The following is a 25,905-nucleotide window of genomic DNA, read 5'->3' as shown; positions in this document are numbered from 1 at the left end:
AAAGAGACATCTGACTAATATTGTTAACAAAGTATCCCCAGGATTGGTCCAGACAAAAGACATCATAAACATCAAATATTTATTTTACAACTATATTAGCGCCAGAGCTATCGTTACATTTGCATCGAAAGAGAAACTATCTCTTTTCCAGCACAAAAGAGAATTATTGGTAACTCAAAATATTTATACTGCCAGAATTTTTGACAACCAAGTCCCTCCTAAAAGTCTTATGTCTCGTCACTTTATCTCTGAGAGAATTCTAACCCAACATGAAGTGGATGCACGAGAGTCAGACATACTCAACCAATCTATAATAGAAATAAAAAGTATGGAGGCCACTAAATTTCTACCTGAAGAAATATCTTTACTGGAGACCTTTACAACTTTATCTTCGGAAGCAAGGTCAGAAATCAGATTTAAACTTGAAAATCTGCTAACTACAGTAAAAGAAATGGATTGTGAGCATGAAATAAGGAACATTAACATCCCTGTAGCAACGGAAAAAATAACCCAAGGGGTTTCAGAATTATCTAGGACCAACCGAGAAAATAAAATTGAAAAAGTATACCAACATATCCCCTCAGATGCCTTGGAAAGAGAGAGACGTTTGTCAAATTTAAATACCAATTGACGTAATAGCAATCTAAAACTCCCTTCCTTAAAGATACTATCGTGGAACATTGCTGGTTGGTTTAATAAAGACAAAGATCCATCTTTTAAGAATTTCTTGGAGCAATATGATATCTTGCTCTTGCAAGAAACATGGGCAACATCATTAATGAGTTTTGATGGATATTCAGCCTACCAGCTAAAAGCCATACCCAGCCTTAGGGGGGGACGTCCAAAAGGAGGTCTATGTATATTTGTTTCGACAAAAATTAATGTTTCTGTTATAAACTGTGAACCCCTATTGGATCTAGCCAATGCAGTACTTATAAAATTATCGCGCCAGATGTTATTATTATTTAATGTTTATCTTCCACCAGGTAAAGAGGTAAAATCGAGCGCTACTAAAACTGCTCAGCTTGAAAATTATATAACAAAATTAACATTATGCTATCCAGCTGCCCTTTTATTAATAGCTGGAGATTTCAATGCCAGACTGGGTCCATCTGATGAAGCTTTGTTTAGCAAATATAAAATGATAGTCCCCTCATTGGATGGCTCAATTTCTATACCTATCAGACATGCAAAATATAATAGATCTAATTATGTAGGCCTCTCTTTAATGCAAATGATTTTTCAATTGAATTTAATTCTTTTAAATGGTCGTACTAGTGGAGACCTCGAAGGTGAATTTACGTACTTATCATTTAGAGGTGCATCCACAATTGATCTTTGTATAGTATCTCAAGAACTCTACCATTTAATAGAGAGATTCAAAATAATCGATAGGCCTGAGAGCGATCATTCGCCTGTCAATATAACTCTAAAATGTACAGAAGCTCAAATCTATTCTGATTTGCAATCATTCTCGATCATTGATTGTGAAATTCGTCCAAACAGACTCAAGTGGATCCCGAAACTAGAAAAAGAAATTTCAGATAGATTGAATCACGTAGATAATTTGGCCCAAAAAGATCTTATACTTCTTAACAATCAACAGACTGACCCCTACAATCTAGTTCAACAGATATTAAAGGATCTTCAACAGATTTTTCAGCCAAATATAAAAAATAACTTAAAGAATCGGAAGCTAAATTCCAAACCATGGTTTGATCACGAGTGTGTGTTAAAAAAAAAAAATCTAATTGCCACTTTTAAAGCATATAAGTCTATAAGATCACAAGAACTGCTGAACATATACTGTGAAACCAGAAGCCAATATAAGCAACTTATAAATAGGAAAAAGAAATTAGGTCTAATAGAAATTTGGAATAATTTAAATAATGCTGCCAACTTAAAAAATACTTCTTTATTTTGGAAACTAATAACAAATAATTGGCAAAAAACTTTTACAAACTTAGAATGTTATATTCCTTCACAAACATGGGAATCTTATTTTAAACATCTATATAAGAATGATTCAGATCTTCAAATCCCACAAAAAGTCACCAATAATAATATACCTGAATGGCAACCTGTAACTGTGAACGAAATTCTAGATTTATTATCCAAATTAAAACCAAATAAAGCTCCTGGCCCAGATAACATCCCCGCAGAAGTCTTTAAAAATAATGCAAATTGGTGGGCCCCAGTACTTGCAACACTTTTTTCCTATATAGACCACTCTATGCAAATACCTGAAGATTGGGGCATGGCAATAATTGTCCCAATCTATAAAAAAGGTGTCACATCCGACCCAGCCAATTTTAGACCTATAAGTCTATTAAGTGTAATTAGTAAACTGTACGCTGCCCATTTATATAATAAATTAATAGATTGGACTGAAAATGAACATATTCTGGCTCAAGAGCAAGCAGGTTTTAGGACGTGTCGTTCAACTACAGATCACGTCCTGGTTTTACAACATCTAATAGAGAAATACACCAAAAGAACAAAGGGCTCTCTTTATGCCACATTTATCGATCTTAAGACGGCTTTTGATTCGATATCTAGAGCCAAATTATGGGAAAAACTAGAAGGTACTAATATTGATTTGCGTTTACTATCATTGATGAGAGGCCTTTATGAAAACACTTACCTTCGAGTTAGGTGCAATAATAAAGGTCATTTAACAAATCCTATACGTACCCATAAGGGTGTAAAGCAAGGATGCATACTGGCTCCACTTTTGTTTAACATTTATATAAATACAATAGTTAATTCTTTAGCAGTAATTCCTTCTCATCCTCCGATATTAGCGGAAGCACCCAGATTTATTCTATTATATGCAGATGATCTAGTTCTAATATCCCAAACCCCTATTGGTTTAAAACGATTACTATCTAATGTAGCACATTTTTGTGATAAGGAACATCTTACAATCAATCATGACAAAACAAAAGTCATGATCTTTACGAAAAATAATAGACCATCCATACACCTTTGGCGGCTAAATGGTCGATTAATAGAACAAGTATCTGCATTTAAATATTTAGGTATAACTTTACAATCATCCAGATCTTGGAAATTACATATAAAAATGATTATCCTAAATGCGATGAGAACATCGAAGGCTCTGCTATCCTTTTTTTATAACAAAGGGGGTCAAATTATATCTGCTGCCATTAAAATATTTGTGGCGAAAGTAATTCCACAGCTGACATATGGTATGCAAGCCAATACTTGTCAAAACTTTGCTTCACTTGAGTCAGTTCAAAATTCTTTCTTAAGATCGATTTTGTCAGTTTCCCGGTGTATTCCAAATTTCATTATAAGACTAGAAGTAGGACTACCTTCAGTAGAATCCCGTATCTGGAGTTATAGAATTATTTTTTGGCTGAAACTTCTGTTCAACCCGGTAGGTCTGGCACCACACACATTAAGTGATAATTTCCAATCTACTTGGACTCAGATGATGTTAAATAAAATATCATCATTAGGTTTTTCAACTCAAATAATTCTAGATTTGGGTTATGAAAAGGCCAAAACAATTATCATCCAACGGATCAAAGATATAGATTATCAACATCACTTGATGCTGATAAGACATCACAGATATAATATAAAACCCCTAATACCGATGTCTTATCTATCAAACCTGACGATACCTAAATGGCGTAGAGCCTTCACTTTAGCTAGATTCAATATACTACCATCTGCAGTCTTACAGGGCAAGTATAAAAAAATCCCTTTAGCCGAAAGAAAATGCCCATGTGGCACTGATGAAATAGAAACAGTTGCACATGTTCTGCTACATTGTCCGTTTTATAGTACTCTTAGAATCAAAATAATCACCCCTATTTTGGATTCGTTTCCCGGAAAAAGTGACAGCTATTATGTGGAACTTTTATTATCTGATCGCTTTCCTAAAATCACGGAAAAAATTGCTAAATTCTGTGCCTCAGCTATTCAGTGTAGGAAAAATTTGATATCCTGATGGTGATAATGTTTTAACTTGTATTTAACAGTTTACCTATGTGCTACTTCTGTATTTATGTTTGTTGATAATTTTAGCTGGCTGTCTAAGATTTCATTATAACCCTAATGGTTTCGCTTTAATTAGGGAAATTAGACTCTTTAGAGATTTGCCATGACTTATTTTATTTTATTCTTTTAATATCCGATTTGTTAATATTGCAAAGGCCTTAGAGCTTATGCACAAGGAGATTCATACTTACTCTGTACACATGTTTGATGGCCATCTATCTCTGCTTGGTTAAAGCTCTTTTTTCCAAGTAAATCTGAGTAGGGAAAAAATTGATACCCTGTATATGTTAATATTTTAACTTGTATTAAATTGCTGTAAAATAATTGTTTTTAACCATTTCTATGTTGGAATGTCTAATTGATATGTTTGGTCTGTGACCGCAATAAACGTTATCTATCTATCTATCTATCTACTTCCTTCTTTTTGTCCTAATCCCATTCACCCCACAGAGAAAGCGTGGCATTCACTGGATGTGTGATGAGCCCTGAAAGTGTATATCTCTAAAACAAAACATCACCGTCAGACAGATAGTTTATTTGTCTCCTTCCACCCAGCATCTTTAGGGAAGAAAGTGTCTTTGTCCACGCTCACTAGGTGGATCAAGGCATGTATCACAATGGCCTACGTCTCTCTAAAGTTAGCCCGGCCAGCCAGGATAGCGGCCCACTCAACTAGGGCAGCAGCCACATCAGCAGCATTCTCACGCCACACATCTATCACAAAGATTTGTAGAGCAGCTACATGGGCCGCACCAAATAGGTTTATTAAACACTATAAGATTAACACATATGTATAAGCAGAGGCAGCTTTTGGGAGGAGAGTGCTACAGCAAGTTCTCCCAGATCACTAGTGTAATCTGCCCAGCGATGTTTCCACCCTACATGGGTCAGCTTTGGTATGCCCCACCTGAGATCAGCTTTTCCATGTGCAGGAGAAAAGACATTTGGTCTTACCATAAAATGGTTTTCTCTCTGCATGTCAAAAGCTGATCTCAGGGCCACTCCCTAGGAGAGCTGAGCTGCCATCACTGTCTTTTTCATCTTAGGCCTACAGCAGAGAGTGTATGAGTGCTGTTGTCTCCTGTTTCATGTCGATGGTTCCTATTATTTTTCTTTGTTCTTTCCTCCTGTTTGTTATCAAAAACTGAAATAAGGAGCTGCGCAGAGCAGCAAGTCCTTGTAAAAAACCCAACTCTTTAGCACTCTTCTGCCTTCAACCTCTAGGTGGAGCTAGCTACCCACCTGAGATCAGCTATTGACATGCAGAAGACCAAATCACTTTTCTCCTCCCATCACATTACCCCACATTTTTTCCTGATTCTCCTGGCTATTTACTGGATGCCTATTGAGGGAAGCTATGTTTATTTATATTTTGTCTATGCACAATGGAAAAATATCCCATATTAAATAGCATAGCCACACAGGAGGATGGCTTTGCTCAGGTTTGTCCCTGCTTGCAAATGTCATACTAAACCGTGGTTTAGCATTATGTGTGAACCAGCATTTTGCAGTAAAAGCTTGTACTGAGTATATGTGTTCACTGAAGGAATGTAGAGTTGAATCTGCCAGTTCTATAAAGTTATAGAATCTGCCAGTTCTATAAAGTCTTCCTTCTTCATTTCTATTTCATATTTTTCAGGCATGTCTAATATCATTTTAGGGATATACATGTTTGTGTTTCTGCATTTTATTAAATATGAATTAGAAAACTCAACTGTAAACGAAAATGAAGTCTTCATTAAATTCAGGGTTGTTTTTTTAAAAAATGTACAGCCTAGTGTCATCTAGGACATTTGTAGAAGAATGTTTATACTTTTCATTATTATTGTGAATCCTATGATTACATACTTAAATAACATGTGATAACACTTTCAGCCAGCAGACACACTTTATCACATAAACTGTTAAATTATTTTTCCTTTATGAAGTATTTTTATAATATATTCAGATAAAAGAATAAACACATCAGCTTTTTTATTATTCTTTAAAGGCTCTTGAACGAGTAGCAGTTGGCCAAGTGGTGAGTAATGTTGTGTATTTAACCCTTCCAATGACAGAGCTATTTTTTCTCTTGGAATACATGACCTTGTGCTGAACTTATAGTTTGCTAGAATTGAAGAGTTAGCAAACAACAAAGCTCGAACTGGAGGTAGATTGATATTCTGCATCAGCACCATGAAATTGCACTTTTATTGCCTGGTCTTCATGGAACAATGATAAAACATAATTTTCTTCAGTTAATTAAGAGTGACTGAAATAGCAAGAACATACATGAAAAGTACTCTGAATGTCTTGTGGATCATTCCTTTATCAGCCTCCTTCATTGTAGTAGTCTCATTTGAAGTCCAGAGAAATTCTTTTGGACTACTGAATAAGTGGCTTGAGCATTACAGTCTTATTGTAAACTGGTTTCTTTTGTTCTGCCTCATGCAAATTTAACATAAAACCTCTTTTTCTGAGTCCAAAGGTGTATCGGTGGAAAATACAAAGTTAACTAGGTCCTTTGAGAATCAAGAGTTCTTTCTTATCCAACGAAAGCTTCTGACCTAGTTGCAACCCATTCCCTATTCAGCCCTCTCTTTCCAAGAGTTCATTTGGTTTAGACTTGTATCTGATGATACTCTTTATGAGTGTCTTCCTTCTGTGGCAGTCGTGTCCCTGCTTGCTCAGTGTTGTAAACAGTGGAGTTCTTTCTAAGTAAACCGTTTTGTTTTGTGGATCTGTGACTTCTTCCACTTTGCATGCTTAAATACACTCCATGTCTTCTTAAAGAATACATGGCAAGACAGGCCAAAAACACTTTTAAGGTTTACAGAAGCATGAAAGTGGAATGTTGTCTATCAGGTCTCCGTGGAATACATTTAGTGACTCACATTTAATTACTGTGGTGCAAATAATTGTGGAATGCTTGCTTGTGTATTTGACCATCTGGAGAGAGCAAGCTCAATAGAACTCCTTGAAGGAACCCAGCAGATAACTCTTATTGCAGCTGCTTGAAAAAGTCCCACCTGGACAGCCTTTTGCCATGGCTGTGTATTTATTATTATTTTTATTTTTTAAATTTGTGTCTTGCTTTTCCTCAAGGTGATTAACAATAATACAAATACAATAAAACAGCAATAACATACAAGTTAACATATAAGTACACACACACACACACTCACAGTAAGTAAAACATCAATAAAACCAACCAGTTAAAACTCTTTGCAGCATATTTATATGTCAAGTTATGGGCCAGATGCCTGTCTAAATAAAAATGTTTTGCTGCCAACAGAAGGTCATCAGAGACTGAGCTAGCCAGGCCTTTCTTGATAAGAAGTTCCAGAGCCTGGCAGCAGCCATGGGAAGGCTCTCAAGTTTCTGCCAAATGTGCTTTGGATGTTGGCAGGCTGGAAAGAAAGGCTTCTCTCAAGGATCTTAAAACCTGGGTGGGCTTATATGATGTGATGATGTCTTTCAGATAACCTAGTCCCAAATCATATAAGGCTTTGTAGGTTATAACCAGCACTTTGACTTGTGCCCAGAAAGCACATGCATGTGTACGTTTGTATGGGGAAATTTGGCAGTGTAAACTGGCCCATTCCAGAACATTAGAGACCTGCTAGCAAGGGTAAGGTTTAGTGAAATAAATCTAGTTAGCTGTGCCTCTCACAGTGTTCTTTTCTTTCAAAATCTTGCACTGTTCTTTTCTAAGAATGTAGTCAATGTTCATAAACATTTTTTTAAGGGTAATAATGCATCTCTCCTTTCAATTTTTACAGTTGGGTAGCTGTCTACATTTTCTCATAATGTATTGCTGCAAGTTTAGATTTTTCCGTAAGAATTATGTATTACTGAAATCTCAGTTTGTGGACTAATATTGAAGTAAGGTAAAACCAGATTGTATATCATGCAATTAATTTTCTGACATTTAACCAGAAACACAGTGTCAGATTGAAATGGCTTCCTAACTTAGGCCATTTCAATCAATCAGTGACTTTTCTCTTCAATATTAGTTATATACAACTGGAGATATACAAATGGGAAAGTATTGGAAGGATTTGCTTTGATTTATTGTAAATGCTTGGTTCTGGCAGGACACTTAAACTCAAACTAAATTCCTTTTGTGGATGCTTTAAATCATTACAGCACCATTTATCATCCTTCTTGATATATGTACACAAGCTGTATGACTGTTCAGCACACCAGTTTTACAGGCTGATGTGTCCCTATTGCAAACCCATTAGCTTAGTGGAGTGTACACAGGGGATAAATTTGGCCCTGCATTTTAAAGAGGTGCACGTATTGCCTTTTCTTATGTAAACACAGTTCATTCTTAAAGGTGTGAAACTCTTCAACACATTGCACTGTTTTTAGAAGCATAGGGCTTTCTATATGCATCAGGGAAAGAAGATGAAGTTGTTAGGGGTGAAAGAGCACATTTAATACTTGCTAAATGTTTTCTCTCTGACTTAAAGAAACATTAAACTTAAATGGGTACATTTTTGCAGTAAAACCAGCATAACAAATAGCATAATTTGGCCTGTGGGGCTTACTTTTTTCTCTAGCCTGCTCCTCACTTGCACTCAGTTTTTCCTGTTTCCTGTGTTTCCCCCCCCCAGCAATTATGGTTACATCATTATATTTCTGAAGAACAACACTTCAACTTGGGAACAAGAGACTTGCTAGTAACACTAGGTGGAATGGAACACAAACCAATAATTAGTTGAAAACAGCCAACTTTTTTCACTGTTCTAGTTGTGGTGTCTGGTTCCAGCTTAACTTCCTGTTGTTCTTTGATTCCTTGCAGTTGCCTACAGAATCTTTGTTTTATCGAGCTGTTCTCCAGGTTATTGCAGAAGAATTTTATGGAGTCAAAAGGAGGTAGTATGCTTTAATTTCACATATTGTTGAGGAAAGACGACGTTTACCTCCTTTTCAAGTCTCACATTGTTGGTGAAACTTGAGAAGAATGCGTGTACTGAAAGTGCAGCAAACCTTTTGTATCCTAGATAGCTGAGAATATATCTTTGACTGCAGCTCTGTAAATCTGAATTGAACTCTCTAAGGTTCTATTGTGAGCAAGTTCATCCTGTAGATTCTTTCTGTTTTAATTTTTGTAGAAAGCTTGGCAAACCCAGCCAAGTCTTTCTTGCTAATGGTATATGCATTTGTGCCTGAAAAGCAACTAAAGTCAAACAGAACAGTGAAAAATGATGCCTGCTATGAGCCATTATTAATAATTCATATAGCAGTTGAACGGTAGTAAACGTTCATCTTCTTGATTGTAAGATATTATTGCAAAGTTGAGTTTGAGAGAATGTGACTTTCTCAAAACTGAAGTAGTCTTTGAACATAGGTCTTCACATCTGCCAGTCTCAAGCACTTCTTACTGGAGATACTTTGTTTCAAGCTACATGTCCACCTATCTGCGCCTTACATATCATCTACATGACATAGCAACATGGGGTGTAGTCCCGTTATCTCTTTTATAGCATGCAACAATAACTATTTCAGTTACAATTAAATACAATAAATGTATTTTATTATATTTGAATTCCTGATAAAGTTGAGAAGGAAAAGGTCCTTTATATTGTTCCAGGATATTGTCAGCAGTTCAATGCCTTATAATTTTTCTGTTATTTTCTAGGACAGGGATGGATGGAGCCAGAGCCCAAAAGTAGATAGGACCATCACTTCTCCCTGTTTTTTTTCCCTGACACCTTCCTTCTCTCCCTATTCCTCCCAGCCCACTGAGCTGCCAAGGGAGAAACAGAACACTATTACTAGACATCTGATCCAGTTGCTTGCAACCCCCATCCTCTTTCAATCACTTCCCCCAGTCCCCCCTTCTTTTCATTTGTTTGGACTCCTCCCACATGCATGAAATTAGGTGGAAGGCCGCATAGAAATAGGCCATGGCCTGCATGCAGTCCATGAGTTTGCACATCAGTTTCTAGAAGAACCCTTTTAGAACAATGTGCATATATTAACTTGTAGAAAGTCTATACTAGGGTTGCCAGGTCAGAAGCATCCCAAACCCTGAGATTTCAGGCGTGTCTCTTAGTGGTGTCATGGAGTGGGCCTTAGTAATGTCACGGGGCAGGCCCTAGTGATGTCATTAAGCATGATCCATTAAGCATCAACAACAGTTGCTTGGAGCATACCACTCCAACAAACAAAAATTATCAGATTGGAAATTAAGATAGAAAGCTAAATGAGGGTGTTCCCAGGTCCAGCTGAAGTGATGGGATCATTTCTTCTCACCTGCTTAGGGTCCTGGGTAGGGAACATTTAACCTAGCCTACAGGAATACCCCGCATTAACATACACAATGGGACCGGAGCGAGTATGTAAAGTGAAAATGTACTTAAAGTGAAGCACTACTTTTTTTCCACATATCGATGCATGTACTGCACTGCAATCATCATATACGGGCATAACTGATGTAAATAATGCATTTATAACTAAAATAAACATAAAATAAAATAAAATAAACCCTTTAAGAAAAAGGGTAAGCTTACCTTTAATGTCAGCTGGCAGATGCGAAATGGCTGAACGAAAATTTACATGTATTGTAGGAAAGATGAAGGAGAGGGCATATCTTCTATTTCATAAGTCGAGTCATCAAGGGCTAGACACTTTCTTCCTGGTGATTTGGATGGACTACTTGAAGTAGGAGTAGGGCTTGGGGCTGATGTCGATGCTAGAGATGGACTTTCAGTGGACGTTAATGGTCTGGGAGATTGACTGGGTGCTGCTGGCCTTTTGAGAAAGTAGGTGTCTATGGAGGTTTGAACTGTAGCTCTTTTCTTTTCTCTGTAGATTTCTTTGTAACAGGCATAAGCCCCCGAAATGTTAGCATTGACTTTGGAACTTCTTTCAAAGTCCCTGTCATGCTTTTCAAAAAGAGCCATGGCGTTATCAAGATGACGGAAAGCTTCCAAGAGAATTTTTGAAGTTAGGCCTTCAGGCTGTTCCATGGTCTCATCCTCATCCCGCACATTTTCTTCTTCTGTCTCCTCTTCAAGTTCCAGAAGATCTTCATTGCTGAGGGGTTCAGTATAGGACGCCATAAGTTCAGCAACATCTTCTGGCTCCACTTCCAGCTCTAACTGCTTTGCCATCTCTGCAATATTTTCAGTAACATCAGCTACAGGATCTTCAAAGCCTTCAGAATCATCAACTAACTGTGGGCATAATTTTTTCCAGGCCCCTTTCATTGTTGTTTCCTTTATGTCATTCCAAGCATCTCTTATAGTTTTGATGCAATCCAAGATGTCGTAGCTTTTCCAGAATTTCTTTAGGACTTCTTGGCCTGTCTCCTCTTCATTGTCTATTGCTGCAATACATTTACTGAATGTTCTTTTCAAGTAGTTCAACTTGAAGGTGGCTATGACACATTGCTCCATGGGCTGCAGTAGTGAGGTGGTATTCGGTGGTAGGAATTCCACTCGAATGTTAGGGTTCAGCTCATCTAACGTTCGTGGGTGGCCAGGAGCATTGTCTACAAGGAGCAAAATTTTAAAAGGGATATTATTGTCCTTGCAATAGGCTTTCACCTCTGGTACAAAGCAGGTGTCAAACCATTCTTCGAAAATGGCTGCAGTCACCCATGCTTTTCTATTAGACCTCCAATGCACTGGAAGTCTAGTTTTAATGTAGTTCTTCAAAGCTCTAGGGTTTTGCCAATGATAAATTAGCATAGGCTTTAGCTTTAAGGTACCAGAGGCATTGCCACCTAACAGAAGGGTCATTCTATCTTTAGCTGCCTTGTAGCCTGGCATTGTTTTCTCCTCTCTTGAGATGAAGGTTCTTGCAGGCATCTTTTTCCAGAACAGCCCAGTCTCATCCACATTAAAAATTTGTTCCTTGGAGTAGCCTCCCTCTTCAATAATTTTGGCAAGGTCGCGTGGATAGCTTTCTGCAGCCTCAGTATCTGCAGCAGCTGCCTCTCCTTGCACTCTGATGTTATGTAGGTTAGACCTCTTCTTGAACCTGTCAAACCATCCATGGCTTGCAACAAATTTGGCATCCTTCGCTGCCTCACCTTTCTTAGCCTTTAGGTCATTGAATAGGCTCAAGGCCTTACTTTGAGTCATTGCCTGGCTTACAGGAACCTGGCATGAAGTCTGATTGTCTATCAAAACTATTAAGAGTCTCTCCATGTCTGCAACAACGCTATACCTTTTTCTAATTGTTCTTGTGTTAACTGGCATAGCACTCTTAACTTCTGCAAGAATTTTTTCTTTACTCTTTATGACCGTGTTAACTGTCGTTCGAGTGAAGCCTAGCCTTCGGCCTATCTCAGCTTGAGAAACACCTTCTTCAGACAGTTTAATCATTTTAAGCTTCATATCTAAGGTGATAGATTGACGACTTTTCTTTGTATCTGCCATTATGTACAGTACTGTAGTACTGTACTGAACTGCACTGTACTGTACTGTATGAAATTGTGAAGCCAAACAATTGAAGGCAAGGGAAAACAATACCAATACCAAGAGGCAACCCCCCCACACACACACGCTATTGGGAGTCACAAGCCAGCAGTGGCAAAAGCCAGACCTAATGATGGGCAGAGACAGAGAGAAAAGTATTCTGGATTAATTAATTCAGAATAAAGACTGCCCTGCTTCAATTTTCACTAGGGTAAAATTTCCAGTCCTATGCAAGTCTACTTAGAAGTAGGTCCCACAGATGATATTTTAAAAATACAATACTGTAGACCAATGCAGCAATTTGTTTGGAAAGAAGTGAACACAATTGTTTGTTTTTTCTCAACGGGGGGGGGAGGGAAGTCATAAAACTAGAATTTATTTATTTATTATTATTTTTGTATCAATCAATTAAAGTAGGAAAGGAAGATGGGACAATGGAGGACAATGGAGAGGTAAAAAATGAAATCAGGGTGATCTAAAGAGCACGAGGTGCCCCCACCACCACCGACCTAGGCCGGGGCAGGCAGAGCTCCGATCGCTGTTAAGTACAGTAGTACTGTAAAGTACTGTTAAGAACTTAAATGTACTGTAAAGATCTTAAATGAGTACTTAAATGAGAACCTTCAGGTCAGGAGTCACTCAGATCGCTCTGATAGCTACGGGGAGACGACGCTTCACAACGCACGAGGCACGTGGAACGCAAGTTCGGGCGTTCCGTCAGTGTCCGTAAGTGCGAAGCGCGTGTACGTTAAGTGGGGTATGGTGGAGTATGGAGCATGTCCTTACTTGCGAGGGTCCATGAAATGAAGGTACGTAAAGCGGGGTATTCCTGTACTTGCTTCTGGCAAGAAGGGTTTAAGTGCCCTCAGGCCAGGCTAGTCACTAGAAGCCCATTGTAGGAAAATGGCAGCCTAGTGTTGTGGAAATGTTAGATGGGAGCACTCAGGAGTAAAGATGGGTGCCCCTTAAGAGTGCAATTCTAAGCACACCTACTAAGTGACTAAGACCCATAGTAAACAGGACTTAGTTGTGAGTAGATATTGTTAGGATTATGCTGTTGGTAAGGCTTAACTAGGGATCCTCTGCATAGATATTCATATCCAAACAGGATTGGCAACCTTGTGCCTGGAATGCCCAGCCTGCCTGCCTTTTAACGTGGCTGCTCCAAACAGACTTGACCCTTCCCTGCAGAGAGAGGTTTGAGAAATGAGCAAAAGTTAAAGTTTTCTACCCTTTTCTGTCTACCCTGTGGGCTGCTATAAACTCATTTTGATAGCTAACCCAAGAATTGACAGAGAGAAAACACACATGGTTTAGTCTACCTTCACGGGCAGTAGCTTGGGAACAACAACAGTAGAAGCCACACTTGCCAGTATGTGGATTCTCTCGTACCACTATTGGGCAAGAAACAACATGCAACTAACAAGGTGCATCATCAGTGGGTTTAAGGGGGTTGAGCTGAGCGCATGGAACCACTGTTGTTGCTTCTACGGATGTAAGGGAGTGAGGTCAGAGGTAAATGAAATGCAAATAGAAAAAGACAGTGATGATTTCCTAAATGTAATACCATACCAACCACAACAAGATTCCTATGAGTAAGGCAGAAAACTCAACATCCCACAACGAGTCAGGGTTCCTGCAAATGTGTGAGAAGGCGAGCCCTGTCAGCAGCTACCAGCCCTCGAGTGGTGCAGTTCCACCTCCCATCTCTCCTTACATGATCCAAACATTTGCCTTGCTCTGGTCCCACCTGACCCGACCTCTTTCTGCACTTCCCCATTTCCGTTCTTCTTCCCAAAGTCTTCCTGTTTCCTCACTTGTCAAAACACAATCCAGCAATTGTTCCACATCATTGTAAGTGGGATCATAACCAGCAAATAACCTTGTCAATAGTTCGAGCACCAGGCATGGCTCAGTGGCAAAGGTGCCACGTAGCTGGCGCCATTGTTGTAAATCCCATTCTTGCCAAGGCTTGTGTTCTGAGGCTCCCTCAAAGCTTACCCCATGCTCTGTCATGTAAGAGACAGAATGAGTAATGAGGGGAAACGTGAGAGGGCACCTCATCCCCTGAGTTTTTCCTAGTAGGGCAGAGGTGTCTAGGAGGGGATGCTCCCTCCTCGGGGGTGTTCCTTTATGCCGAATTAGTTTCTTTTTTGCGATTTCTTAGAATTTTGTCCCATTTTGAATGTGGGATGACATCCACAAGAGCCTGAGAGAGCTCTTTTATTTGGTCCAGTACTTTACCCAGAGATTCCTGGGAGTCTTTTATACTCTGTTCATATTCAAGGTGCCTTTGTTCGACCTGTTGATTTGGTGTAAAATCCTGTCCTTCCTTGGCTGGCATCTCCGGAAGGGCCAGTTCCGGAAAAGCGGGCCGGGGTTGGAATGCAGGAGTGGAAGTTGCGGGAGGGTGATTCATGCATGGAGAAACGGGGTCAGAGGAGGTGTGAGCTGGTGAGTTAGGAGTTAACTCATGAGAAAGTGGTGGGGGTGGAGGGCAGGTGCTTAGCTCAGGGAGCGGTGGGTACAGAGGAGGGGGACATTCAGCAAAATAAGAAGGAGGAGGGTTAGTTGGGGAGACTATGGGTAACAAGTGCAGTCTTTTGCGTGCTGCTGTCTCCTCCCACAAATCTAAAAAATCCATTTGTCTAGGCTTTTTCTCAACAATCTGGCTGCGGACCTCTCTTAACGGTCCTGGCTGGAAAGAGCCCCACATGGGCCATCTCTCCTGGGTTTTTTCCGAACCCATTGTGTACTTAGGCCATTCCTTACTACACAGTACATACAAGTGCTTCTTTTTCATGCCGGCTTGGATTGGGAGTTTCCCTTCGTCCCAGAGTTTACTCATGATGCCCAATGGGCTGGCGTCAGGGATGCTCTGTCTCTGACCCATCCTTCCTCAACCAGGGGTCCCTCAGCTAACACTTACCCCGCTCTGCTGCCCGACGTTCGCCTCAGGTGGAGACAGAGGGTAGAACTCACCCTTCTTTTGCGCGCTGTCCTGTGTTCAGATGAGGCAAAAGCCGGAGAGGAGGGGTGCATGTCGCAGATCCCGGACGAGCCCCCAAATTGATAGGCGAGATTTCAATGGCTATCTCGCTGTGCTACCTTCCCCAGGTAAGTCACGAGCTGCGATTGGACCCTGAATCGAGTGAGGAAAGAAACACAACACAACACAATAGAACTTTGATCAAAGGTTCTGACTGCCCCAAAGAAGCTCCCAGTCCAACCGAGAGTGCAACCTTGGTCAGAAAGACAACTTTATTCAGGAAACAGCAACAATTTATAGATCAATATGGCATGGCAAGCAGTAAATATTGCAAAAGACAGAGTCATCAAACGAGGATGTAAACAGACGTAATATAGGGAACATACGTATTCAAAAGAAACAGAAGGTGAAGTCTCATCCTTTCTGCCTTCCTGTTCTTGTTAGATCTTACCCTAATGTTATCACCCCTTCTGTGATCAGTACATTGGAAGAGCATGTTGTTTATTTCCCAGGCTCAGATAAGTGTTAAGGGGGATTCTGTAATTTAGGTAATAAGGGTATATGAATGAACAACAACAAAATAATGGAAAATAGCTTTGAACCTAAGTAATAAGACAAGTGCACCTGTCTCCTGGTGCCTCTCGTAAATTGATGATTTCTGTCTAAAGGTGTTTATTGTTAACTGTATTGTTAACTCTAACAGAATCCTCAGTATGAACATCTAGTTAAGGGAACAAAGTGTATTTGACTATCTTAGAGTTAAATACATCACAGCGAGGAGCACATTCCTTAGCCCTTTGTCCTAGATGCAGCAAGGTTGTTTCAGTAGGCACCAGATAACAACATATCAGAGGGGATTTGTACAAGTGAGACAGAAAGGAAATGCGTTAGAGAACATAAACCAAAATCTGAGGCAATCATTAATTTTCTCTCCCATCACTAACTCAAACTAAAAAAATCCTGGCAGCCAGGATCACAGAATCCCCATGCAGCACAACCTGACCTGGGGCTGCAGTTAGTGCAGAATACTGTGGCATGATTGCTGACATGAGTGAGACCCTATCAGCATGTAATAAGTCTGCTCTGAAATCTGTACTGGTTGCCAATTTGCTACCAGGCCGAGTTCTGGGTATGTTTTCCATGTTACGGGTTTCACATAGTACTTGTACTGCTCTTGTAAAAAATCAGTCCTTTAGTGTGACACCATCTTGCTTTGGAACTCTCTGCCTATTGATATTAGGCAGGCACATTCAGTGTGTTCTTTTCAGCACCTACTAAAAACATTTTTGTTTAGGCAAGCCTAGCCAGGCATGTAGAAGCTATTAAGTTTTTTTTATCTGTTTTCAACTCATTGTTGGTTTTATTATTTTGAAAGTTTTTAAATACCTGTCTTCAACTGGTTTTGCCAATAATTTCATTGTTTTAATTCCTTCTGCTTTGAGATTTTTTACAATAAAGCGGTATATAAATGTTGTAAATAAAATACATAAATAAACTTGAGAGTCACTGTGGCCCTTGGGTCTCTTTCTACTTTTAGGAACAAAGGAATCTGCCTTATACTGACTCAGGTACCATCTAGCTGAGTAGTGATGACATGGACTAGCGTTGGTTCCCCAGGCTTCCAGGCAATAGTCTTTTCCAGAGATTGGATTTTGGACCTTTGCATGCAAAGCATTTGCCCTACTACTGAGCTATAGCCCTTCCTTTGTTTAAAAAAGTATCTCTTAAAATTGTTCCTTTCAATTCACTAATGAATACAAAGCATACCTAAGGCAGACCCACACCATTCATTTGAAGCACATTCAACACACATTTGAAGAACATGAATCCCACTACAGAATCATGGGAACTGTAGTTTGTTAAGGGTGGTGGGAACTGTAACTGTGAGGAGGAAACTACACTTCCCAGGATTCTTTGGGTCATGGCACTTTAAATCATGCGCTATAAATGCGAGTTGGATGTGCTTTAAATGTATAATGTGGATCTATTTCGTAAACTTTGTCTCCATTTAAATTATTTAAATTAATTTTTTTAAATGAAAATCAGCTACAAAGTTTACTGGGTGACTATACGCTACTCACCATCTCTCAGCCTAATCTGTCCCTCAGAGTGAAAACAACAGAGGGGGAACATGGCCACCCCAAGGAAGAAGGGAACACTTAAAATGTAGATGAAATAATAATGTACAACCATAGTGCAAAATCAGATACTTACTGGGAGATAGTATGAAGAAATATTTATATAAGTGTAACTGTCAAAGATGTTTATTATTTACACAAACTGTAAAGATATTTATAGTGCAATCCTATGCATGTTTACTCAGAAGCAAATTCCAATGTATTCAACCGGGCTTACTGAAACAGGGATGCATGCACAGGACTGCAACCTCAAGTGATAAGGAACTTCACTCACGCAACCCAAAATTCAGAATCATGCCATTTTAAGCTGTTTTGCAACTGTTTTATACTTATTTTTATGGTTATTGGATTTTAAATGGCTTTATTTCTTGTTGTGAGCTGCCTTTGTTTCCAACCCTACCTCACAGGGTTGTTGCAGAGTTTCCATATTCACACACACTGGAGATGTAAAAATACATACACCCCATATAATAGTTTATTGTCAAAACCAATTGGTCATTGCAGAACATTTTTAAAAAATCAGTATTTCCTATAAAATACGAGCAGTGATACCTAAGTGTCCTGTCTAATTGCTTTTGAAAAATAGGATTGGAGGGGGAGAGAAAGATTTACAACACAAACACAATGCTTTGCTACATTCACTCAAAAGTCCCATTGATTTACAGCACAATCCTAAACAAGTCTACTTAAAAGGAAGTCCTATTGAATTCAGTGGGGTTTACTATTGGTATGAGGGATTAGCATTGCAGCTTTACTCCCAGAAAAGTGAGTATTGGATTAAAGCCTCATATTGGAAAGGTTTTCAAAACAGGCTACGAATAAACTGCCCTCTTCAACAGCCCAGGAAAATTTAAACAAGCTGCATGTACACTTCTTTTAAATTTCTGTTCAAAAATTATTTAAAAGATAAACTGTAAAGTATGGTTTTTTTGAAGTAAAACCCCTGCATGTACACTTTTATTACAATCATAACTGATTACAATAAACAATTGCCTACCAAGATTCTTCTGTAATTTATTTGTTCTACATCTCCTGGGGCTTTTGCTACTGCTGAAAGCTATAAACCAGGAAAAGACAACTGTTTTCTGGCCTTGCAATGGGCTCAAGCTATTGCCTGGAGGTCAACAAATCCATTGCCAATCACAACCCTGACTTCACTTATTGGCTACAAACCTGAAAGGGAGGGGTTAGAGCAGCGAGGTGTGAGCTCATTTAACAGAAGTTGTGGGGGGGACTGATGTTTTGGTGTATATCTCTCTTGAACCAGATCACCTAGAAATTTTATTTTTTAAAAAATGATAGCTGAAAGTTCAGAGAGGACCCCAAAAATCCAGATCTCCAGGCAGAAACTGGAGACCTGGCAACCCTAGTCTGCACATAATAAATTGGAAAGGTTTCTTAGTGGATAGCTTATCTGTTTGAGAATACAAGTCAGTATAGTTCATATTGTCAAATGCTAAGTATTTAGCTCAAACATGGGTCTGCATGTTTTCAAATCTGAGTATGATGAACTCCTCTATGAGGAAAGCTTGCAGTATTTGGGGCTTTTTAGTTTAGAGAAAATGCAAGCAAGAGGTGACATGAAAGCAGTGTATAGAATTATGCATGGCATGGAAAATGTGGGTAGAGAGAAGTTTTTCTCCCTCTTTCATAACATTGGAACGCATCAAAAGAACAAAAGACAAAAGACAAAAGAAAGTACTTCATACAGTTTATAGTTAAACTATGGAATTTGCTGCCACAGGAAGCAATGATGGTCACCAAGTTGGATGGCTTTAAAAGAGTATTAGAGAAATGGGGCTCCTGCTAGGAAGAAGGGTGGGATATAAATAAAATAATAAATAAATATAAAATAAATAAATAAATTCATAGAGGATAAAGCTATCAGTGGCTACTAGCCATGATGCTGTTCTGTGCCTCTGTGGTTAGAGGCAGTATGCTTCTGAATACGTTTCTGAAAACCGTGGTAAGGAGAGTGCTATTGCACTCAGATGCATAACTTGTACACCTCTTCTGAATTGCTTTTCATCCCTGTTCAGTTTACCATGTGATCTTGTTCAGTTAGTGGTTACTACTGGAAATTTTTAGGAAAGTGTTTTTGACTTCATGTTAGCAAATGATTAATTAGAAATGGCCACAGGCTTATTAGAAGAAAGGAAATAAACCTCAGCCTAGAAAAACTTAGGCCCTAGACGGAAGAAAGTAGGTGGAAGAATAGTTGGTATTCAACAACTAAGCATGAATTTATGTATTTCATGTTTTTGATGCGATATTAATGCCTTCTGTTAATGTACTGTGTAAAGGGACAATATATAGTCTTTTAATGCAACAAGAACAAAATTAATCTCATTTATCATTTCAGTGATCGTAATATTGGGAAAGTATATTCTAAATCATCTTCTTTCTTGGATTATGCTCGAAAAGCTTTAAAAAAGCTTGAGCTTGATGAGTCAAAGGTAAGTAGCTGATTATTCAATGCCTGAAATTCACATTCATAAACAACATTATTTCAGTATGTTGTTTGCTAGCAGAGGTTGTGCTATTGAAATCCGAATGCTTACATTGTCTTATGATTGCTGAAAATTATATCTACTGTAGAACTGTATAAGTTACATATACTCATCAGTTCCAAATTGTTGCAAGTAGAATATTTATCTGGAAGATATTCTTCTAATTTTTTAATTTAATTTACTGTAATTAATAACAAGTAAAAAGCCACAGACTCATGGAGGTGGAATCACAGCAATTGCAGATTATGTCAGGTGTATAATTGACTCCTGCTCCCTCTTCTGACACCTCACATCCTCGCTGTAAATATTAATGCTACAGAGAATTCTGTGGACATTATTTTCTGAAATAGGGACTTGCATCATATACTTAAGGGTGTGTGTGTATATATATATATATATATATTCAATAATAGGAAAAAAAACCCATTGCAGTTTAAGAATGTATGTATAGCCAACAGATATTTCTCTCAGACTTTTAAAAGCGGGGAAATTGGGCAGGTATAATGAATGCACAAGGGGATCAGAGACCTGACCTCCTCTCTGAGATATTGTATTGCCCCTCAGATGTGTAAAAATGCAAACACAATTTGGGTTGGTCTTTCACAGTCCAATCCACTTCCTGTGCAGCTTGGAAGAATTTGGTAACATGTGCCTCTGAGTATATGGCAGCCCAAATAACAGAAACTAGAATTCTCTAGGAAGAGTGGCTGACTGTTAAACTACTCTGGCCACTAGTATTTGAGGTTTACAGGGAAACCTCAAATGCCCATAATCAGAGGAATATGAGTCTCTTAACAACTCTCAGCACCCTTCACAAACTACACTTCCCAGGATTCTTTGGGGGAAGCTATGACTGTTTAAAGTGGAATAAATGTCTAGTGTGGGTTTGGCCCCCTGATTTAGCCAAGCCAAACAGCTGTTAGTCTGCCTTTTAGAACACTGGCAGTTGGCTCTTACTGAGCATGCCTGTGCTATCATAGACACCAATGTTAATTTTCTTAATTTAGTTAAAAATCAGCTGTGCATTTTTTAAACTTTTAAACTGCAGAAGATGAAGGTCAGAGAATGGGGCAAGGTTAGTAATAGGATTACAGTTACCATGTGAATATGGCTGATATTTAATTAATTTTGACAAAATATGAGACCACTGACAGAAAAAAGTCCAGCAGGAGTCTGGAGTTTTTTTGCTCGTGTTTCATTGCCATGAAAACTTGGGAGGTTGATAAGCAAGCGTTTCTGAGTTAAAGACTATACGTTTTGTAAGATTTTGTTTTGAAATTAGTTTATGGGAAGCAGCAGAATGGCATGGAAGATATTTTCAATTTAACATGGCAGAATGTGAAAAATCCATGCTGGCTATATTTGAGAATGAGCCTTCAAAATAAAGGACACAGCCATTCTAATCTTTCCTTCAGCAATGACTTAGTGGATACTGGCATCGCAAAATAAAAATCTGGCAGTATGTTTATGCCTTGAATTCACACGCTGGGTATCAAGACAGAAGATTAGATCTGCAAACATTGCAACTGATGCATTTCTATTGCATCAGTTAATGGAACTTTGGTTACACTTTGGAATATTGCAACAAAGATCTATCAGCCACTGTTAGCTATGATAGCTAAATGAAACCTCCATGTTCAGAAGAAATGTGTTTCTGATTTGCCAGGTACTGGGAAGCAAACAACAGAAGATGGCTATTGCTTTCATGTTCTGTTTCAAGAAAGCCCACAGACATGGTTGGCGCTGTTGGAAACAGAATGGTAAAGTAGAGTCAGACCCAGGGCACGATAGAGCAGGGCTCTTACACTTAGCTTATGAGCAATATAGCCTTGTAGTGAACACACTTATCTTTAAGAATTACTTAAACCACTTCAAATATCCAGATAGTTTGCAGAAACATATTTATGCTACACAAAAAGCTTAAATAAAGGATATATAACTAAACAAGAATAAACATAGTTGAATATTTTAATTTTGTTTAGTGTATTTCTCAGTTGATCTATTGCTTATTTGACAGTACAGAGAAATGTATGACTTTCATTAAATAGGACAAGCACAATATTCAGGTTCAAGGAAAAATGTTTCATCGTTTATAGTACTTGTGGGGGGGAACTTGTGTGTTTTTTAAAAAATATAAGAATGCATGTATACAGTTGAAATTCCACCTTAATTTGTTTTATTAGGCACGCCCAGGACATCTGTATTCCCAAAGAGCCGGGCGTTGCAATCCTGTGCATGCTTGCTAGGGAATATGTTCCATTGAAATCAGTAGGATTTGTGTCTGAATAAATATGTGTTGGATTGCACTGCACATGTTCCTTAGGCATGTTTTTTTTTTAAGGATAGGTATTCTGAATTAGCACTATTGGTTTTGTCAGTTAAATTGCTTCAGTAACTTTGATCTTCTCCAGAATGTTTTAATTCTGAGAAGCTAATTTTTTCATATGTGGGAAGACTCACTGATCATTCTGTTTACTGAAATCTTTTTTTTGTTCCTTGCCACTTTTTTGACATCATCTGGAACTTATTGCTACATTTATTGGATATAACGTGTATTTGTTAGTGCTGGCATTTTCTCTTAACCAGCTTACATTTCTAAAGAAAATCTGCAAGAACAATTGTTTTAATCCATTGACATTGCTTTTATTTCAGACAAAAATCCAATGGCTGTGATCTAAAGATCAGTTCAAACTGAGCAACTTGGATTTAAGCCGCTTTAATTTCAATAGGGGAAGTTGCTTAAACATTTGAGGATTAGTTAAAAAAGAAACTTAACAGACACAGCTGAGAGGCTATTGAAAAACACTGTAAGTAAGGCTCAATCAGAATCTGGGTCATAAGTTACAAATTGTACAGCATTGCTCAGAAGATGCCAACAAGGTTACGTAGTCAAGTAATAGAAAGTAAGCCTTGGCAAAAAGTGTGGAAAGCAGTTTTGCTGAAATAGAGTAAATAGAACAGAGAACCAAGTTTGAGAATGTATGTATAAAATTAATACAGGATGAAGGTGAATTTGAGAAACAAATGGCTTAATATGTAAAAAGAATTTTTAAATATATGAAGCAGGAACATAACCCAAGAACAGCCCTACTGGATCAAACCAAAGTCCTGTTTAGATCAGCATTCTATTCCTCACAGCCCAGTTAGATGTTTCTGGGAAGTTTATAAGCAGGGTATCACTGTAGTTCTCCTGCAAAAGGTAATGTCTTAAGCATCCTGCCTCTGAACCTGGGGGTTGCAGATAGCCATTATAATTTATAGCCATTGATGAATTTATCCTCCATAAATTTGTCTAATCCCATTTTAAAGCCATCTAAGACAGTAGCTGTCACCAGATCTTGTGGTAGCAAATTCCATTGTTTAACTGTGCGCTGTGTGAGCAAATACTATTTTTTGTCTATCCTGAATCCAATTCACCAATCAACTTCATTGGCTGGCCCCGATTTCTAGTATTATATGAGAGAGAGGGAGAAATGTCTGTCTATTTTTTCCACACCATGCATAATCTTATACTCCTCTATCATTTCCCCCCTTCCTTGCTTTTTTTCTTAACTAAAAACCCCTAAATGTTGTAACCTTTCCTCATTGGAGAATTGCTTCAGCCCCATGGCCATTTTGGTTGCCCTTTTCCAGCTCTACAGTTTGAGATCCAACAATTAGAAGTAAGACATTATTCCAAGTGTGGGTGTACTATAGATTTGTACAAAGGCAATATGATACTAGCACTTTAATTTTCAAACATTTTCCTAATAACCTCACATGGAATTCACATTTTTCACAGCTGCTGTACACTGGGTCAACATTTTCATTTGAGCACAGTAGTTCCAAGATCCCTTTCCTAGTTAATCACTGCCAACTCACACCCATCAGTACGTATGTGAAGTTAGGAAATTTTTGCCTCAGTATGCAAAAATTGCTTATTTTGAACCATACTTGCCATTTTATTGCCCGTTCACCAACTGTAAAGAGATTCTTTCCCTGACAATTCCTTTTGTTTTTTACCACCCTAAATAATCTTGTTGTTGGCAGCAAATATAGCCACCTCGCTACTCACCCTTAACTCCAGATCCTTTATGAACAAGTTAAAGAACACATTGATCCTTTGGGACCTCTTCTTACAGCCCTACGTTGTGAGAACTGTTGGTTTATTCCTGCTCTCAGTTTCCTATGTCTTAACCAGTTACCTATAAGAGGACCTGTCCATGTATCCCATGGCTACAAGATTTGTTCAGCTTTTCAGGAGGGACTTGGTCAAAGGCTTTTAATAAATTCCAGGTGTGCAATGTCTATTAGATCACCCCTTTCCCACATTTTTATTGGTACTTTCAGACATCTCTGAAAGGTTAGTGAGATGGGACTTATCTTTGCAGAAGCCATGTTCATTCTTTTTAGCACAATTTGTTCTTCTGTATGCACACTTATTTTCACTTTTAGTAATACTCCCCACCAATTTAGCTGGAACAGACATTAAGCTATCCAGCCTGTAATTTCCTGGATCCTCTCTTAAAAATACATGTTACGTTCCAGTCCTCTGGGCCATTGCATATTTCTGTTAGAAAATCAGCAGTTTCATATTTGAGTTCTTTAAGAACTCTTGGGTGGATATGATCAGATCATACCCGGTGATCTGTTACTTTTTAATTTCTCAATAAAGCTCTTCTTCCTGGGAAACATTTCAGATTAGGAACAGGCCATATTGAGGCTGTATACCATGAGCCTAGGGGGCTGCTGCTGCTGAGGAAAGCTCCAGGCGAAGCTGATGGAGGTAATCTAGGATGCGATGTTGGAGAATCCTTTCATGGGGGTATTGGGGAACTTCATGCCGAGGCCACCTCAAATGGCCAGCTTGGGACTTCATAGCCTCCATGACAACCATGGGGCTCTCTCAGTATATCAATGGCCCAACACATGCTGCAGAACATACTCTTGACCTGGTTTTTGCCACACAGCAGACTGGGGGCTCATTTTGAATCTGTTGTCATGTACAGACCATTCCCTCAGGAGGTTTGGACTAAATGTAGCTACTTTGCTTTGCAAGGACAGGAGACCATTGAGATGGTCTGCCCTCAGAGACCTATGGAATCTGCTGGATTCCTGAATGCTCTAGAGGATTTTCTTGCTCACATGGCTGAGGTCCCTGTCAAGGCTCTCACACTATGGAATGACAAGAGGCTTATAGTGATCACCCCTGAGTATCCTCAGGAACATTGCAGTGGAACATGTAGGGTGCCTTGATACTTTAGTGACTTGCAAGCGATGAAACAAGAGGGTTGGTGCCTAGAGCACTGGTGACGTAAATCTCCATCTGAACTTGACCAAACACAGGTAAGGTTACATCATCGCTCCTATCTGTCCTTTCTTCTATCCTATTCATGGAGGACAGGGCTATCAATGGCTACTAGCCATAATGGCTGTGCTCTGCCACCCTAGTCAGAGGCAGCATGCTTCTGAAAACCAGTTGCCGGAAGCCTCAGGAGGAGAGAGTGTTCTTGCACTCAGGTCCTGCTTGTGGGCTTCCCCCAGGCACCTGGTTGGCCACTGAGAACAGGATGCTGGACTAGATGGGCCACTGGCCTGATCCAGCAGGCTCTTCTTCTGTTCTTATGTTCTATCACCTGGCAGTGGCATTAGTAAAGAAAGCTTACTTCTCTGCCACCATTGTGTTAACAAGTATCTGTCTGGCAGAGCTTTTCCAAGTGGTGAATGAACTTTTGTCATTTGGCCAAGTGAGCATTGCTCTTGACACCCTCAGAGGCCTGCTGTAACAACTTTGCGAGGCACTTTTGGGACAAAATTGCTAGATCAGACAAAGTTGGATG

At 39.0% G+C, this 25,905-nt stretch overlaps 2 protein-coding genes across 3 annotated transcripts in view; one reads left to right on the top strand and one right to left on the bottom strand.

Moving 5' to 3' along the window:
• METTL25 (methyltransferase like 25) overlaps window positions 1–25,905 on the top strand; it is a 109,866-nt gene that overhangs the window by 65,231 nt on the left and 18,730 nt on the right. The window contains exons 7-9 of one of the 2 annotated variants that reach the window (XM_061639647.1): window positions 6,023–6,052; window positions 8,822–8,895; window positions 19,939–20,032. In XM_061639647.1, coding sequence (XP_061495631.1) covers window positions 6,023–6,052; window positions 8,822–8,895; window positions 19,939–20,032 — 198 coding nt within the window. The remainder of the gene's footprint in view (window positions 1–6,022; window positions 6,053–8,821; window positions 8,896–19,938; window positions 20,033–25,905) is intronic. The other variant, XR_009764440.1, reaches the window with a different exon arrangement.
• On the bottom strand, window positions 10,827–12,392 carry LOC133389963 (tigger transposable element-derived protein 1-like; the record flags this gene model as incomplete). Its single annotated transcript, XM_061637795.1, has 1 exon — window positions 10,827–12,392. A coding segment is annotated over one exon (1,566 nt), but the record flags the coding sequence as incomplete, so codon positions are not given.

This window comes from Rhineura floridana, chromosome 8 (assembly GCF_030035675.1).
Source record: "Rhineura floridana isolate rRhiFlo1 chromosome 8, rRhiFlo1.hap2, whole genome shotgun sequence".
NCBI lineage: Eukaryota > Metazoa > Chordata > Lepidosauria > Squamata > Rhineuridae > Rhineura > Rhineura floridana.
The sequence above is the reverse complement of the archived record's forward strand: the minus strand, read 5'-3'. Positions and strand labels throughout refer to the sequence as shown.